Raw genomic sequence first — 19220 nt, forward strand, 5'->3', positions numbered from 1 at the left:
TGGCTTTTTCATATTGTTCAATCACTAGTGTTTCCTACCCACTTCACAACTGAGTTTATTCTACCTAAACCTTTAATATATTTCACATTTACATACACCTCTTTTTCTGACAGCGCAGTCATATCCATTTCTATCTGAAATAAACCACTACTGCAATGGGTCTTACTTCCTCATAATTAGGTATCTGATTGCTGCTTGAACCTACTCTGTTATAACGTTATTCCAGCAAATTTTGTAATGTTTACAGCAGAAGTTGACATAACTAGGCAAGGCAAAACTTGAAATGCAGTGCAGTTCCCTTAAAACTTTGATATTTGCATGTTCTGAGAATTAGAACAGAGAGGAAAATGAATGATTTAATATTGTCTGTGGTCACGCTCTTCTCTTGCCTTAAGGCCAAAAGAAGAGCAATTCTGCACCATTAATCAATTTTCTGCCATAAATGATGGAATTGGGCCAGACCAAAAAGAAACAGATTGTCAGTGTCCTCCGATTTACTGAAGCTCCAACTCTAAATCTCTTGATCAGATTGCACATACACAATGAATTCAGGGAATACCTTTAGCAACCTCAAAGGAAGATGTTTGTTGGCGTGTTGAGGGTGGACAATCATAAGCATTTAATGACTCTTCTCTTCAGTGCTAATCCTTACTAATATATACTTTATAAAGTTTTATCTTTTCGAAGAAGGCTGAGCAGAAATTCTAAAATTGTTCTCTACTGATACCACTTGGCTACAATTATCTGCAGCTAAAATTTTACGTAAGTTTATTTACATACAGAACACCACGAGGTCAACAGAAGCTTGGTCTTCGCCCACAATATTTTCTGCTACACAAGAAATCTGCACACCACTGTCATTGGATGATATATTCTTTATGGTTAGGGAAGCTGGGTTCTTATTTGTGTCATTCTAGAAGAAAAGCAACGGAGAAATAAAGAGGTTAGGAGTGGTTTCCCTAACATGATCTGATACTAAGAAACTTATTTGAATTTAAACATATTTACAAAAGAGTTTATTCAATTTACATAAAGCGCCTATTAGTTTGAAGGCTATATTTTGGTTTGTAGCTATGTAATTGCTGTCTCATGAATTACTCATGGGAGGCATTCTAGAGGCTGGGTGCTATAACTGAGAATGTCTGCTTATAGCAAGTGACTCCTCAGAAAGACTTTACAATCAGCGTGGTCTATACAGAGGAGGTGATCTCCTAGGTGCCCTGGTTCCAAGTTGTTTATACAGTATTTCATCCCCAAATAAATATATTATATAGGGAATAAGGAATAGCCCTGGGTGTCAAACAAAAAAAAAGCCCTAGTAACCTCCTATCAAATTATACCTTCCAATGCTTAATTGTTACAAGAGAACTTCCACTGCACTCACTATGGTTATGTAACTATAATTCTAGCCACAGAAACTAAACTGTGAACATACCCATATACATATAAATGGATGCAAAGAAATGCCATAGACCATGTATGAATTAGGCAGGATAATAAGTTGCCGCATGACTTGTTCCAATCAATATGCACACATGGTATACCAACCCACATACAAACAGGAGTGAGAGATGGATTAAGGGCATACTCTCACACAGACACACCTATATGTGTTGTTGCTTTACAGAAGCCCATCTATCATGTGAAGAACTGAAGCAGTATTTCATATCCTATCATCGCCTCAATTTGCTCATGTTCAGGTGAGCAAAAACTCTAATGCATTCTTAATGAATTGTAGGTACATTATTATTAGCATTTGTCATGGTGAATAGTTTTACTAGTGCATGAAGAATTTGGCTAGAAATCAAATATTAAACTGGTTCACTGTATGTGGGTTCTGATAATTATCAGACAATTTTTCTGAGATGAGAAAATTAACCACATGTATTCAACACAAACCACAAATTCCATTCCATTTGCATTAATGGCCTCCTAATCTAGGACATTAAATGACAATAACCACCAGAAGTTTTCTTTCACTACACAGACATTATAAATATGTTTGTATTTTTATATAAAAAGTAGATAGTGATACGATTGTGAAGGAAAGAGTGTGCTATCTGAGGCAATTGGCAATTCCTCACAATAATCGGGGATATGATCCTGCCCAGTATGGGTCAAGACAGTGGGAGCCTCTGAGGACGACCAGTGAAGAAGAAATTACATTTTGCAGTGCCTGCCATTCATCTGCCCTTGGGCTTCATTCCTGGCTAGCATCACTATTGTGATGTCAGCCTAGAGGCATCACATAGTGGAAAGGCCACAAAAGCTTATAAGGGGAAGGTGACAATACGCCCAGTTAAATGTGAGCAGCTTCTTCTGCTGATTCAGGCTGTAGGCCAGGCATGTCCAAAGTCAGTTTCGGGGGCCTAACCTGGCCCACCGGTCGGTTTAATCTGGCCCCTCTGGCAGTTTATTTCTTGGGGTAAAATCCTAAAACAAACCTTAACAACTTCAATCCTAAAAGAAGCTCAACAACTCCAACCCTAAACAAAGCAACAAAGCTCAACAACTTGAATCCTAAAAAAAGGTCAATAACTTTGGTCGGCCTTTTGGTCGGCCCCCACGGCCCTTCACTTCATCAAATCTGGCCCTCTTCGAAAAAAGTTTGGACATCACTGTATAGGCTCTGCAAGTATTACTATAAAGGTAAAGGTAAAGGGACCCCTGACCATTAGGTCCAGTCGTGGTCGACTCTGGGGTTGCGGCACTCATCTCACTTTATTGGCCGAGGGAGCCGGCGTACATGTGGCCAGCATGTCTAAGCCGCTTCTGGCAAACCAGAGCAGCGCACGGAAACACCGTTTACCTTCCCGCCGGAGTGGTACCTATTTATCTACTTGCACTTTGACGTGCTTTCGAACTGCTAGGTTGGCAGGAGGTGGGACCGAGCAACGGGAGCTCACCCTGTCGCTGGAATTCGAACCGCCGACCTTCTGATCGGCAAGTCCTAGGCTCTGTGGTTTAACCCACTGCATCACCCGCTATGGATGTGGGCAATTCATTAACTCACAGGACTGATGAGGAATGTCTGCGGGGTTCCTGACAGGCACTTAAAGAGTTCCAAGCTGCATAATTCCATGTAATCTGCATTACTGCATCTGGCACTTTTACTTCAGGTAGGATGTGGAATTTGCACCGTTCCTTAAAAACCAACGGCTTTGGCAGATCCAGATACTTCAATATGAAATTCTTACCTCATGTTTTGAAACAATATTATTGAAAACCCAAGCTATACTTGGTGATGGACTTCCAGTAGCCTCACAGTACAATGTGACACTTCTTCCTTCAATAACAGTGAGGTTCTGTGTGTTCAGCCTAACTGAAGGCAAGCCTACGAAGCAAGAAAGAGAGAAATCTCTATGCCACGCTTTCAGCAAATATCACAGGTGAACCATATGCATCTTGGTTCTCATAAACTATTTGAACATAACACTTGTGAACAGACTTTTCAAATATTATTTTGGCATATCAAAACACAGTTATATGAAGAAATGGGAACCAACTTAGTTCTTAAGGCTCCTCAAAAGAAGCCACTGAAAATAATAAGGAAAACTCCATGAAGTGACTATAATATGTCCATGATGCCAACAACATAGAACATCCCCATCACAAGCAATGTTTTTTTTATAACAATTAGTGTGTAATGTTTTTTGAATCACTTCACCCTGCTGCCAATTATTATATACCACCTATGAAGAATTATCACCAGGACCGCAAGCTTTAGTTCAGCAGAGAAATGAAAGGCTTAAATGCAGATTAAAATTTTCTCCATGATTAATCATCGGTACTCACACAATCAGTTCAGGCCACACATATACTCTGAATCCCTCCTCCCTCTGGCAAAACCAATGAAAGTGAAACTTCTAATAAACTTTCCTTTTAGTTTGCAACCTTCAGCTTTATAGCCAGAATTTTTCCATTTCAAAGTGAAACCACTAGGGTTTTCCTTCTGGCAAGAACCACAAACAACTGAACCAGGCCACGCTCAGTTAAAATCAATGTCAGTAAGTTTTTTTTTCAAATCTGGGTTTTCCGCAATACTTAAGGGATTTGAACTTGTTCATTTTAAGTCATTTTGAAGTTGGTGTGCTTTGTATACAGGAATATCCTATATTCTGGGTTCCCAATCTGAGGAGAAATATTGCATTTCTAAACATGAAATGTAATACATTTAGTAAAATATCACTCAAAAGAAACTTCCTTCCATATCTTGAAAAAGATGCCTATATTGAGGACTGGGCAAGCAGCCTCCCTTTGCTCACTGACTGCTCTCCCCATCTGCTTGAGACTGCTCACTAGATGGCGGAAATGACTGGCAGAATCCGAGACCAGGGAGAAGAGTCGGTGGAAGAAGATTGGAAAAAAATTAAAAGTTTATTTACAGAAATACTGTAAAATTAATGAATGTTAGAAGGATGCTGGAATGAAGTTATATGGCTTTAGCAGAAATGTTATAAAGAATTAAGTAAAAATAGATTGTTAATGGGCCAAAGTGGAAAAATTAAGGTTAGATTGTGTTAAGATAAATTATAGAACAAAAATTGAGAAAGATGGAAAGGATTTGCTGAAATAGCTAACTGAATTAGAATACAAAAAAGGGAGGTGTGAGGAGGTCGATGAAACAAGTAAATGAAAGACAAAGATATGGAAATATTGGATGTTGAAGCCTTATTTAAAGGTCCGGTGGCGGTGTGTGTAGGTACAATGTGTTTTTAATTGTTTTTGCTTTTTTTGTTTTGCTGTATTGTTTTTTGTTTTTTTTCCTATGTATTGTAATGTATTGATTTGTTTTGTTTAACTTTTCATTTTTCCTTTTTTATTCTTTCTGTAATCTTTAAACTTTTAATAAATATTATTTTAAAAAAGAGAGAGACTGCTCACTAGATTAGCAGCTTTCTCCCAAAACTTCTCTGGGTCTGGCCTTGCCAGGGCTGCTCATGTGTGCCATTTCACCCACAAGAAGGAGACAGATCATGCTCACTGATTTCAATACATTCAGTATTGTTATCATGATATCAGACCCTCCAAGTGTCCCTATTTTCCAGGCACAGTCCCAGATTTAAAGAAGCCATCCTGGTTTCTGATTTGATGCCAGAATGTCACGCTTTTTCTTAGGATATCCCTATTTTCATCAGAGAAATGTTGGAGGGTATGGAGTTCTGCAACCCACGAGCCAAGGAAATAAGCAACTATACAACCTTTAGAAGACATCTGAAGGTAGCCCTGTATGGGGAAGTTTTTTAAAGTTTAAAGTTTTATTATGTTTTTATTTATGTTGGAAGCCGCCCAGAATAGCTGGGGTCCTTTACCTTTTTTTATGTTGGTTAAGCAATTCTAGGCATGTTTGTTATCTCAAATAACTGAGAGGGCATGGCAGTACATCTCTGTACAGAGATTGTAGGCTCTGTATCGACATGAGTTTATTTCTGTAACCGTGCCTCATTCTGTTTCTACTTTCCAGTTATGGTGTAGTTGTTTCATCATGTGCTGACAGGCATGCCAGTCTTGCAAGGTTGATTCTATTGTATTGCAAGGTTTAATGGCTCCATTAGCCATTAAATATGTGATCTGTATTAACTATCAAGGCTCTTGTATTAATATAAAAAGCCCAGAATAACTTGGGTCCAGGATACCTTAATGACTGCATGAGGCATTCTATCCCAGCATAACCTGAGTTAATCTAGAGGAGTGCTATTACTTGTCCCCTGTGTTTCAGATGCCCAACTGGCTTCAGTTATAAGACTCCCCATTTACGCAGGGGTTACGTTCCTGGGTACCATGCATATATGTGAAATAGCGTATACCAGTAGTAGGGAACACCATCTAAAAAGCCAAACTCTGACAAAAAAACTCATAAAAATCTGCCAAACTCCACCACAACTGCTCCCTTCTAACCTCAGATTCCAACTCTGCACAGGCCTTAAAGGTCAGTGCAAAGGCTCCTAGGATTGCTAGCTATTTTCCCTCTCTTTTCATGCCCTTTTTGCAGTTTAAATCAATTGATTTGATTATTTCCTGGCACTGTGCATATATGTGGTTGTGCGTGAGTCAAATGCACATAAGTGGGAAGACACCTGAATCCAGCAGATATTTGACAGGCACCCTCAGTCCTAACTTTCAGATGTTTCTTGAAAACTTTTTCTAATGATGGCTGGCCTGTTCAGTTGTTTATATTCTTTTCAAGGTTAACCAGACATTTTAATATTTATTTTGAATTGTTTTATGTATCTTATGATTTATTGTATTATGCATATACTGTTGTATACCACCTTGATATTTTATATGCAAATATTTCTATAAACAAATAAAAGTATTTCCAATGTTCAGATGTGAGTGCTGTAGCTCTATCCAAGCAGAAGGGTAGGGTATTAACAGGCGTAGGGGACCTCCTGGGTTTGTCGAAGTGCAGCAAGAGGAGAAAAACCTAAGGTGGGTGTCAGGGAACTGCCATCGGAACTAGAGGAGGAGGAGGCGAGGCTCCACAGTGATGCTGGAGAGGGGCCAAGCAGGGAGAGAGGCAGGTCTCCTGTTGGGGAAGAAAATCAGCGCAACACCAGGGATAGAGGGGGGCCAATGGGGGAAGCAGAGAGCAGGCTCCGGGACTCTTCACTGGACACCAGCGGGGAGAGCACAGGTCCTCCGCTACCCACGCCCTCCCTGCGCAGAAGACTTCCGCGCAGGGAGAGTAGGAGGAGACTGGGCGTCAAACAACTTTTATGTTGGAAAAGGTTTAAGAAACGCCCACTGACAGATTCTGCCAGCGACTGAACAGCCACGGAGTGGATGGCTGTCCAGCGAGAAATGGTTTAACCAGCCAACCTAGCCCAGAGCGGCGGCTGTTTACGCACAAGCAACCCCTAAAGCCATTACAGTGGGGAACCTCAAAAACAGCCCAACAAGGACTGAGAATGATCAACAGCTATGGAATGTTAACTATTTATTGCAAGGATGAGGCTTACTGGACGAATGAGCAAGAAGCGCTCTACACTGTCACATTTTGTTGCAGCAGGCCCCCTAGTGCTATATTAATAAGAGGGACAAAAAAAATTGAAGGAAAGTATAATGTACTTAAAGTTCGATAGAACTGAAATGACAAATCATTTTCTTGCCTAGCAAGGTTTTACAATGAACACATTACTAAGGCAGCTTATTTTGCGTCCAAAGATCAGTTTGTGGGAATTGTAGACAATTCACTGTCCATTCCGTTTGCAAAACTGTACATTAAACACTACTGAAAGCTCCATTACTCTTCCTCTGGATGTAGCAATCTGTCGACAAAAACGTCCATCAGCTTTTATTAACTGTCAACGAAACCTATGGAACAGTTAGATATGAATGACACTAGCTAAGAAACAGGCAGGAGCAATAATATAATTGTTTCAGTTCTGAGCAGCTTGTGGCCATACTGGCTTGCAAGAGGAAATTTAGAAGCTAGGCTCCTTTTTGCAGGGACGTTAATTTCAAGCACAATCTCCACAGCATCCGTCACGTGAAGTGAAAGCTCATACAAACTCCAAATCACAGGAAAGTCTTCATATCAATATGTAAAATTCAAATGCAGCCTGCTAAATACTTAATATCAATTCAGAAAGGCCCTTTTGATATCAAAGGCACAGTTGTCAGAAATACTCGAAGGGCTCTCTCAGCTGCTGCACCCACTCTCTGGAACTCGCCGTCTCAGGAGATTTGCTTGCCCCCCCCCCCCCGATGGCACTCTGCCAGCACGAGTTTTGCTTTGTTTCTGCAAGCTTTGAGCTATGACGCTAGTTGAGATTTGCTTTCGCTGCAGCCCTTTGTTTTTACGATTGTATCTCCTGCTTGTTTGCTTCTGTTTTCATTTTATTTTTGGGTTTATGCTTTTTAGTATGCCTTTCTGCTTACGTTTTGCATTTTGATGTTAGTTACTTGGAAAGGGTCACATTTTGACTTAGAAAGGCAGGATGTGAGTACTCCTTTTAAGAACACAGTAAGTAATAAATGTCAAGACATCTCTTGTACAAATTTTTAACTCTGATCCTCTTTTTAACTAGCAAAGGGCATACAACTCTCCACTTGCAACCATGCTGTACTGCCCCTTGTGGGGCTACAAGGCCTTCTTAATGCAGCCCCATTAGATACCTGTTGGACTTTGCCACCTGGTGGTAAGCAAGAAGAACTGTGATGCCTGTATGTCTCATCAGGACAGCTTGCACCCGCTTGCACCTCATCTAGGTAACATTTGGGGAGGGGGTGCAGTTTTGGGAGCTTCCTTTAATTTACTGACAATCCTATCATGGTGCTTAAATCTGCAGAGTATTCTCAGACAATAACAAAGTGGTGGGGAAAATCTAGGGTGGGGGAGGGCATTCTGGCTGAAGAACGTGGGACAGAAGAGGCTATGATCACTCCAGTATAAAGTAGAAAGCAAAATATATTTAAGGTTAGGTTGACAGCTTAGATTTTCCTTCATCAACTTTATTTCACATACTTGTGGATCCTATTGGTATTAGCATTATATAAGCATGGAAGTCTATGCCAGGAACCAGTTATGAATTCAGATAGCTGTTTTATTCTGAAGCAATATAATTTTTAAAAACACAAATTTTGTAGAATAATAATGCTCCAAATATTCCTGTCAACCACGCCAATGAATCAAGTCTTGCTAGAATCCAGAATTTATCAGGAAATGACATTTGGGTAGACAAAATAACAACATTGTAGAAGAGATTTCTTGAGCCAGCTAAGGGACCTGGATATACAAGTTCAATAAAAACAAACATACATATAATCCTACTGGAGGCCACTTCATTATTGTAGCATTATTGCCAAATCTAAGGAACCTTACTTGTGGGTGTTCTATTTCTGACCCAGATGTCCTCAGAATACATCTCAGCTAAGACACCTATGCAAATAAAACTTGGAATTTATTAATTCCACAGTCATAAAAAAACAAGATATTTTGATGGATGCAGAAGACAAAAAAAGAATTAAAATTTAATTAAATGACATTATGGGACCAATCGCTTCTGCGCCCATTATAAATGTTCACTAGTTCTTCTAAAGAATAGGCCTTTTACTGTGAAACATCCTCCCTCCCCTCACCAGCAGGAAAACGCCATCTGACCTTCATTAAGGTCTTTGAAATCCTTATCTAAAATCTACTTAAGCATCTTCTTGGAAGTGTTCTAAGACACAGACTAAATAATTTAGAATGGGGAACAGCAAACATCTATTACACTGAAGTTTCATATATATATTTTATTGCTTCATAAATCTGTGTTCATATTCAGGTACTCATTCACTGTGACAACATTTCAGGAGCAGACTGATACTTCTCAAATCATCCTGAACTCTCATGCATACCACAATTGCACAACTGCATGGCCGCATGTATTCTGTCTCCAGTTTAGAAGCTGTATTTTTCTGTATTTCAAGGAAGAGAGGGTTAGCAGTGGCTACTAGCCATGATGGATGGCTATGCTCTATTACTAGCTCCACAGCTTGAGGAAACAGTGCTTTCAAATACCAGTTGCTAGAAACCATGGGAAGCTCTAGTGCTCACGTTGTGCTTGCTAGTTCCCCACAGGCGTCTGGTTGGCCTACAACAGGGTGCTGGACTAGATGGGCCATTGGGCTGATCCAGAAGGCTATTCATATGTTCTTATGTATTCAAAGAAAATAATTAGCAGGTGCGAGAAGAAGAATTTACAAGTTTCTCCAACACAATAGAATTTGACCAAGCACTTGACTTTGTAACTTGTAAAGTAACACTATATGCATTGGCAGCTAAGAAGATCAGGAGAAAAGAACTAGATAAAATAGCGGTCAATTGCAAAGGTGATTCGGACATTTAAGATGGCACATTCTACCTGAGAACCCCTTGCTATTCTATCGTATGCAACAAATAATTTTTAGGAGACGTGATCGTGGTTAATTGTATCTGCAGTGCCTGATGTTTTTATGGTTTTTGTTGCTTTTCTTTTTGTTCCCTTTGTGAATGATGCCCTGGCCTTTGGCTAGTGCAATAAAGTTTATGAGGAGGAGGAGAAGGGCCAACCACTTTTAATTTGCTTTTTAGAGTGCACACATTGATTAAGAGAAATGTTTTGTGTTCGTGTGCATGAGGCAGACACTACTGTGTCAGAATTACAGTTTAAGCCCTAATACTTCTGTTAAGACCTGGTCTTTCACCCCCTCCTAGCAGTCACTCATTTGTGTCAAGATAAACAACGGATTGCGAGAGAAGCAAATTCAGATCCAGAGGTAAATGAAATGTTGCCAAGACAGATTGACACCATTCCAAATGACCCAAATAATTCTATTGGGTTATTATGATATTTTGGGGTTTGTTGCATTAGTGAGATTAGCCAACCACTTTGTTACACACTTTTCTCAGATATGTGGAATATTATTAACAAACCTAAATCTACCTCCAGTGTAACAATGCCTTTATCCTTTTCATCTTTACACACAACAATTTTAGATGTAGCCATACAAACTAGAACTAAGTTCACACTTTGGTACCTTAAAGCAGGGATCAGCTGTGTCCTTTGCAGGTAACACAGGTCTGACTTTACACTTACACTGATACTGTTCAGTAGCAACAGGCAGCGTCCCTCAGTATCAGGAAAAATATACAAGTTGGCCTCATGCTGCTCAATCTCATTTCAAAGAAATCACTTAGGACTTTCAGAACTTATTCAATAACCAACAGAATGAAACCTGCATTCATTTTATGAACACCTCATTCAGAGTCAAATATGAGGTGCTAACAGACACCTACAACTACAAAACTCTCTACCAGTTCACACATGGCCTGAACACATGCATATGCTATTCTTTAATTTTTTCAAAATAAAAATCATGGGGTGGGTTATTTTAAGAAATTCTTGCAAATCTGGCTTGCAAGCCTTCCCCCACCACAAATAAAGGTAAAGGGATCCCTGGCCGTTCAGTCCAGTCCAGTCGCGGACGACTCTGGGGTTGTGGCGCTCACCTCGCTCTATAGGCTGAGGGAGCCGACGTTTGTCTGCAGAGAGTTTTTCCGGGTCATGTGGCCAACATGACTAAGCAGCTTCTGGCAAACCAGAGCAGCGCACGGAAACGCCATTTAGCTTCCCGCCGGAGCGGTACCTATTTATCTGCTTGCACTTTGACATGCTTTCGAACTGCTATGTTGGCAGGAGCAGGGACCGAGCAACGGGAGCTCACCCCGTTGCGGGGATTCGAACCACCGACCTTCTGATCGGCAAGCCCTAGGCTCTGTGGTTTAGACCACAGCACCACCCGCGTCCCACATATAGGTGACCTATAAAGAGCATTGTGCACAGGTGTATCCACAGACAATTCCTGTTACAGGAACATGGCTCCACGTTGGGGAGCTTTCAATAGCCCAAGACTTTTCCCTACTCTCTACCCTACACACAAAGTCCAGATGTCAATAGGCTTCTGGAAACAACCTGTATATCTCCACTATTCAGCAAATAATTAACATGCACAAAAATATCTTTCAAATGAAATATTACAACCTGCAAGAAAATCCCTGCAATTTACAACTATGCAGCAAATGAACAGCACCAACCATGCAAAGATGTTGGGATGAGGCCCTATAGGGATCTGTGAGACATTTATTACCTACTTTTGCACCAGCACATTACCTGGAAGACAAAATGGATTTTTATAGCATAAGTAACACTTGGGTAGGAAAAGAAGCCGTTTTAAACCTTGCCAAGTATCATGACTTCACCACAATGATTGGAATCCTTTTGCTATTGTTTTAAACAAGAACATTCCTTACAATTGATTAGGTGAATGGAATTAACTTCACATTTGGTAACAGTTAAAAAAGCAATCACACCCTAACACTCCATGAACGAAACCATGGAGACTACCAGACAACGTCTTCCAATGCAAGGAAAGGCATCTATGAAGTACAGCCCTAGATTCCTCAAGAATTCTGAATCCCTTCTTCCATTTTCAAAGCAAGTGAAGCATCAACCATAGCGCAGAAATCTCTCTTGTGCTCACAGAATTTTAGCGATCTGCAAATACTCAGCACATATTGTCCAACTCTTATTAGCACCAGAAAACTTTACAAAATCATAATCAGAAGCCTAATTCTGAATTAGATAGCATTTCTGGGCAACTCAAACAAATGCAACATGTCTGAAGAAAGCAGATTAGCCAAACCAGGGAGTCTTAAAAAGAACAAGCAAGTTTTGACAAACAAAGGTATCACACTGAAAGCCAAGCCACACATAGATGTGATTATTAAACCTGCACTTGTCTGCTTGGTTATAATGATAAGGTCACTGGGGGAAGCAGGCTAAACAGAGTGTAGCTCTACAGAACCTAATATTGCCACATTCTACTGCTTAAAGCCATTTTCCCCAACTGGGGAATGGAAGGCGGAAAAGGAGCACAGCAAGATTAGGTCAGCCAGCAGGAGGGGGGGCTTTTCTCCCCCCACATATTCCATGTGGTATAAATTTTTGACACCCCACCCCCACTATAACTTTATAGCCAAAAGGGCAAGCATGTGTTTAATAAATGCATGTAGGTCTGGTTTGGTCCCAAGATGCAGATATCGGGTTGTCTCCAACTAACTTGTACTCACAGAAAACCCACTGGAATTAATGGGGGAAATTCAACACAGCACTACAACAGTTGCTCTATCACTGCAAGCTTTTCAGCTCACCAGATGGAACAACCCCCTTCCCTTTCCTGCTCTGACATGTTGTTTTGGGGTTCTCCTGCTTCCCCTAGCCAATTTCCAGGGGCACAGGGGAGAGGAGAATAGGGGAAACTACCACTGTGCTGGCGTGAGTCATAGATTCATAGAAATGGGGAGTTGGAAGGGAACCTGAGGCCCAGCCCACTGCAATGTGGAATCTCAACTAAACCATCCATGAGAGATGGGCATCCAACATCTGCTTAAAATCTCCAATGAAAGAGAGTCCACCCACCTCCCCAGGGAGTTTCACTGTAGAACAGCTCTTACCATCAGAAAGTTCTTCCTGGTGTTTAGTCTTATAGTTTGAAGCCATTGGTTTGGGTCCTTCTATTAGTGGGAGTGATTAGCCAAATCCCGCCCAAGTTAGTCACACCCATAAATTTTAATGGGTTTACTCTGAGTAGGACTAACATTGGCCACAACCAACAGAATGTAACTGCTACACAAATACAATACCTCACAGCAAAAATTATTCAAGAGCTTGAACATTTACCGTGACACAGATTTTTCCTTATTTTAATGACATAATCTTAAACTACACAAAAGCACCCTGGTTTGCTAACTAAACACTTAACAATGCCCTCTAAATTACATTATTTTATATACCACCTCCAAATGAAGTCAACAAATGGCAAGCTAGCAGCAAACATAAACAAACAGTATTTTTAATGCAACTTAACAGCTGGAAAGAAGGAAAGTCCCCTACAGTTCATCAGCGAGCAGTCTAAGAACCAGCTGAAATATACTTAAGAAAAGAGAGAGAAGTAAGCCAAATCTGACCCACTCTTCATAGTTCTCTTTGTTAATATTTTACCAGGGTTAGAAATAAACTTCCATTGCACACTTAATGTTTATTTTCAGCTAAGCATTGAAAGCAAGTCTTTGACCATTTCAACCATAAAAAGAGAGTACAGGCAGTACCATCAACGATTTCTATTTCTTGCTACACTGGTCTGCTAATATGAATAACCTTACCAAGAAACCACAACAGTCTCACTTCATTTCCCAGCAAGTAATTTATTAGCAGCTGACTGCAGTAAGGCCTTGCATTACTAACACTTATACTGCCTTCTGTACAATACTAAATTTGCAATATATTGAGGAAATTATAACCATACAAAATGTAGAACATCTGTCAAAATAAATGAACAAACGACTTTGACTTCCTACATCCTTGATTCTTTTTTTAAAAAAATGTTTGTCCTCTTGCAAGTTCACAGGAATTCAGAATGAAGCAATGACAATTAATTTAATTATTACATCAAATAAATATGTACAACAATGTTGCTTTAAAAAAAGCTAAGTCAAAGAAGAAGTGGGTGTTCATCTCTTGGGATGAATTATCTGAGCAGAAAAACAAGTCAAAAGCAGTCTGTTTCCACAGAACAGGAAGAAAAATGAGTGACCAGGCATTTGTTCCTAAACTTGAAAACCACACATTACATGCTTCTTGTTTCTCAGTTAAACCAATTATTTCTTTATTCCTACTTTTAATGCAAAGTGTGTATTTTTAAGCAGAAAAATTAGAAGCGTAAACCTTTTAAATGTTGCTTGACTCAGAGCTGGAGGACTCTGGAAACGATGCTCAGGTCCCTAGTTTTTTCAGCTGAAAGCACATGGATCAGTTCTGGCAGGACTGCTTGGCGAAAATTTGACAATGAAGCCTGTGCACTCAATCCTATGCTATTCTCTTAGGCAAAATTGCTTCCCCAGAGTTGCTAGACCAGGCATAGGCAAACTCCGGCCCTCCAGATGTTTGGGACTACAATTCCCATCATCCCTGACCACTGGTCCTGTTAGCTAGGGATGATGGGAATTGTAGTCCCAAACATCTGGAGGGCCAGAGTTTGCCTATGCCTGAGCTAAACAATGGGACCCTGAATGCAAGGACACCTGGAGGGGCAGCATAACAAAAATAAAGGGGGAGGAAGGGAGATCTCTGCCATGTACTCCTTAGAGGGAAGTATCTCAGAGTAAAGAACTAGCATGTGGAGGAAACAGAAGTTAACATGTTTTTCTATAAGCTCAGCAGACCTAAAGCCTGTATAATAGAAGTGCCCTGAGAGGAACAGACATTTCTGCAACTGGTATAAGCCACTGGATGGCATGGACAATGTAGAGTAGATGGTATTTTGGACATTCCCATTTCTACAATATAAGCTTCAGAAAAGGCAAGACACCTAACGGTTCATATAAATACACAGGCTTGGATGCAAAGTTTTCATCAACGAATGTAAGGGCTTTTGATTCAACAGAAGTTCCTGCAGGGGGAAGGCATTTTTTTCCAATTTTCTCTCCCCACTGCTGTATCAATGAAATCCTCCCACAAAAAAATTCTCTTTTTAGCAAGTGCAACTTGCTGACTAAATATTGAAAAGTGGACCGACACATTTTGAAATTTTAGAAAGATGTAGAATGGGAACAATTCTGTGGTTCATTCAACCTGAAATTATCTGTTTCAGCTTAACAAACAGTCACAGTGTAACAGAATATCAATAGTTGTCAAGGTACTCATAATGCAACACAGAAAAGATGGACTAACTTTGGAAGTTTTATCCACTCTTCACCAGGCAAAACAGGACTTTCACTTGAAAAATCATTCTAACAAGTGAATCCAAAAAGTGACAAAAGTCACATTTCCAGTAGAAATCCTGCACATAATTAAGACTGATTAAGCAACAGGTATGCACAACTTAACTTTAAACATTCTCCTGAAGTATGATTTTTATCTTTCACAAACCAGACTAGCACCCGGGTTATAAACAAGAATCTAATCCATGAAGAAATGAGCTAATAAAAGTTTGATTAAATGGGGTTTGGACAGGGAAGGTGCTTAATGGGTTGTGCTCCAAAACTTTCAGCGACATCAAACACACATGCCAATCATTCTACATTAAAAGTGCATTACCACAGTTTGTGACTGGCTTCTCCCTCAGAGATATGTTCTGGTTGAAGTCATTCATACAGTAAAAATCCTGAGTTTTTGGAAACTTGGTCTCTTGATATATCTTGATCCACATAATGTCACAGTTACACTTGAATGGATTGCCATCCAAAATCCTACAAAGATTAAAAAGACAGGAAATATGGTTTTCTTTTCCAAAACTAATTAATAATATACAAAACAGTAAGTACAAATGCATTAAAAAAAAAGGTGCTCCAAATTAAAGTTTAATATGAGACCAGGCAGGACTGTCACCTAATTAGGAAGTCGTTAAGGCTGGACTGAATGTTACCTGTCCTTAATCTGCTCCATGATGGAGAGCAATTAACATAGCTCTTTCCCACTCCCACCTGGCATGATTGCTCCATCTTTAACATACCTAAACGCAAGGGTGTGAAATAGGACCTACATGCATTGTGCATAAGCCCATAAATTTCAATCTATTAATCAATACAATCTGTATATGAATAAGACAATATTCATGCAAGTCTTGTAGCAGGCATTCACAGATGTATGTGGGAGAGGAAAGGAATATTTCTTCTAACATGGCATGTGATACTGTCGATATCATACATACATACATATTTATTATTTATTTATTTATTTATACATACATACATACGTGTATCTTTAAAAAAAACTGGCAATTTTCTAAAACTCCCAATTAATTAGGGACACATTTTTAAATCAAATGTTTTATAACCTATTAATCCAACTGATGAATAGACTAAATGTTTCAGCTCAAGGACCAGGTCTTGAACTGGAGGAAAGAGATGTGATTCCACTGACTTCAGTAGCGTTCTACCATTAGTCTGAGCTGTGCTAAGCACATAATCAACCTATTGAGCAATCCCATATATTTCAACAAAAATATTATGGACCAGGAATATGAACCATATGTGATTTCCAGTATTATTTCTGGAGAAAGTAAATTTTAAAATGTTTTTCATATTCTGGGGTAAAGTTAGCTCCCTTTATACTGAAGCACCAAAGAAATGTATTCAAAGTAAGTGATGCAATTATTCTAAAAAGAAATAATCTGTAGATCTCTAGGCAATGACGCAAAAAGTGTTTAACTAATATCAAAGAGTAATAACAAACAAAAGCTGAACTGCATACTCTAAGCATGTAAGCACATATTGAGGAATTCAAATGAAAGCTTTGCAGAACTATTATAATTAAAACACACATGAAAGCCGCAAATCAGCGCTAAGTGCAAAGATGCTGGAGACAAAACACAACACAGAACATCCAGATGTCTGGCTCAGGAACGGAACATTATCTCAACTTTGCTCATAAAAGCATACCTATGTTTCATGAGGATAATTTTTTATGTGCCGCTTGAGCCGCCAAAGACATTTCATTAAAAGAAGAAACAAACCAGCACTAATTACAATAATCTACAGGAGTTATATTTGATTTGACCACGATCTTCAAAATCCTTTTTGCCAATGCAATCTCAGCAGAATGTTCATAACAGTTCAGATGTTTCCAAAACTCTTGATTTGGACTGGACCCAAGCCAAAGTAGATAATTCCGATCAAAACAGACTGTTCTACAGATTTGACAAATTCTCGCTAACAGACTGGAAAAGTTAAGACCCCACTCCTACAAACCTTGTGGTTTGGGTCAGCACTGGATTTCTTCCAGTGGTGCGTGGGAGACAGTACAGAGGGAGAGGATGGGATTTGCAATAAAGAGAGACAACTGTACCAAACGACTCACGTCTCACCTTAATTCTCCTTTAACACGGGGCAGTGGAGAAGGCTGGGAGTTGGTCTGGTCTTCCCAGTGTCCCCCCTCTCATAAAATGGAATGCTGAATTTCTGGCATTTGAGGGATAAACTGAGTAAAATTTACATACATGGTTTGTTTTTATTTTTGTTATGTGAATAGCAGTGAGAGGTGAAGCCCAAAGAGCCTCGGGACTGGCGATGGGGAAGGGGAGGAAGTTTCAATCTCTTTCCCTCTGTCTCTCTGCCTACCATGGACCTAACAAAAAATGTCTCTCTGGAGCTTTAGATTTCACTGAAATTTTCCATTGGCAGAAAGTGAGGCTTCCCTTGAAATGTAAACAGTGGCTTCGGAACATAAATGTATCAATTTGTCACCAACTAACCATTAGACAAGAAGTTGCAGCCAATTCTCATTCCTTGGCAAGAGTATCTCTACCAGCTTGCTAAACTGTTGGTAGCAAATCTGGGTTTACAGCTACAGAGAGTACATGTTAATTAACCATGCATATGGCCTCGGTCCTGTATACCTGAAGGAGCATCTCCACCCCCATCGTTCAGCCCGGACACTGAGATCCAGCGCCAAGGGCCTTCTGGCAGTTCCCTCAATGCGAGAAGTGAGGTTACAGGGAACCAGGCAGAGGGCCTTCTCGGTAGTGGCGCCCGCACTGTGGAACACCCTCCCTTCAGATGTGAAGGAAATAAGTAGCTATCCTATCTTTAAAAGACACCTGAAGGCAGCCCTGTTTAGGGAAGTTTTTAATATTTAACGCTGTATTGTTTTTAATACTTGATTGGGAGCCACCCAGAGTGGCTGGGGAAACTCAGCCAGATGGGCGGGGTATAAATAATAAATTATTATTATTATTATTATTATTATTATTATTATTATTATTATTGATGCTAGCCTTTAGCTAGCAAATACAAAAGGAAAAAGTATCCATGGGTCAGCCTTTCAACAGCATAACTGCAACAGTTATCTGCACTCAGGCAACTCAGTAGGTGCCAAATTCCCACAACCTCAAGATAGCATTCACACTCTCCTGTCATGACGCTGCCACGCTGCCAAACTAAAGCTTTGCCCAGGTCTCATCCAGGAGTACAGTGGAACCTCGGGTTGCGAACGTGATCCATGCGGGAGGCACGTTCGCAACCCACAGCGCCACATCTGCGCACGTGCGGGTCGTCATTCGGTGCTTCTGTGCATGCACAAAGCGTGATTTAGTGTTTCTGCGCATGCGCAAGCACCGAAACCCAGAAGTAACCCATTCTGGTACCTCTGGGTTCGGCGCGGTGCGCAACCCGAAATCACATAACCTGAAGCATCTGTAACCCGAGGTACCACTGTATTGGAGGAGACACTGAAAGAAAGACTTGGCAACTGCTTAATAATAATCATCACACTTCCATAATGCAGTACTTAATTTATACCCAGCAGGAAATCAGGTGGACACAGAGATGAAAGTATATGCATAGTAGATTAGGGGTTTGTCGCCCCTCCCTATTCCAAGTATACTTATTTTATGCTGATTCGTGGCTTCATGTTTATTTTAACTTTTATCTGAATTTCTTATAACCTTAAAGTTAAATCCCCACTGTACATACTGGCCTAGCCTTTTAAACACTATTCCGCTGGTTCCATTAGGTAAACACATGGAATTGCATGCAGGCGCATAAACAGGCCAGCAGAAGGGTGATGGAAGACTCCATCCTTCCTCTGTGCCCAACAAAGAAACCAAGCATGCTGCAAGAGGGGAGAAGCTACATCGTCCATGCAAAGAAATGTAAATGCTACTGCAGGAGGAACAGAGCTCTCTCACCCTCCTCT

General features: G+C 40.2%; 1 protein-coding gene across 9 annotated transcripts in view; it reads right to left on the minus strand.

Moving 5' to 3' along the window:
- The window catches only part of NTRK2 (neurotrophic receptor tyrosine kinase 2), a 179049-nt gene that overhangs the window by 126273 nt on the left and 33556 nt on the right, over positions 1-19220 (minus strand). For all 9 annotated transcript variants that reach the window (XM_083576712.1, XM_083576704.1, XM_083576709.1 and 6 more), the window contains 3 exons: positions 15624-15775; positions 3198-3334; positions 781-913 (listed from right to left, as the gene is read on the minus strand). In XM_083576712.1, coding sequence (XP_083432838.1) covers positions 781-913; positions 3198-3334; positions 15624-15775 — 422 coding nt within the window. The remainder of the gene's footprint in view (positions 1-780; positions 914-3197; positions 3335-15623; positions 15776-19220) is intronic.

Source organism: Podarcis filfolensis (assembly GCF_964270895.1).
Source record: "Podarcis filfolensis genome assembly, chromosome: 11".
NCBI classification, from domain to species: Eukaryota; Metazoa; Chordata; class Lepidosauria; order Squamata; family Lacertidae; genus Podarcis; species Podarcis filfolensis.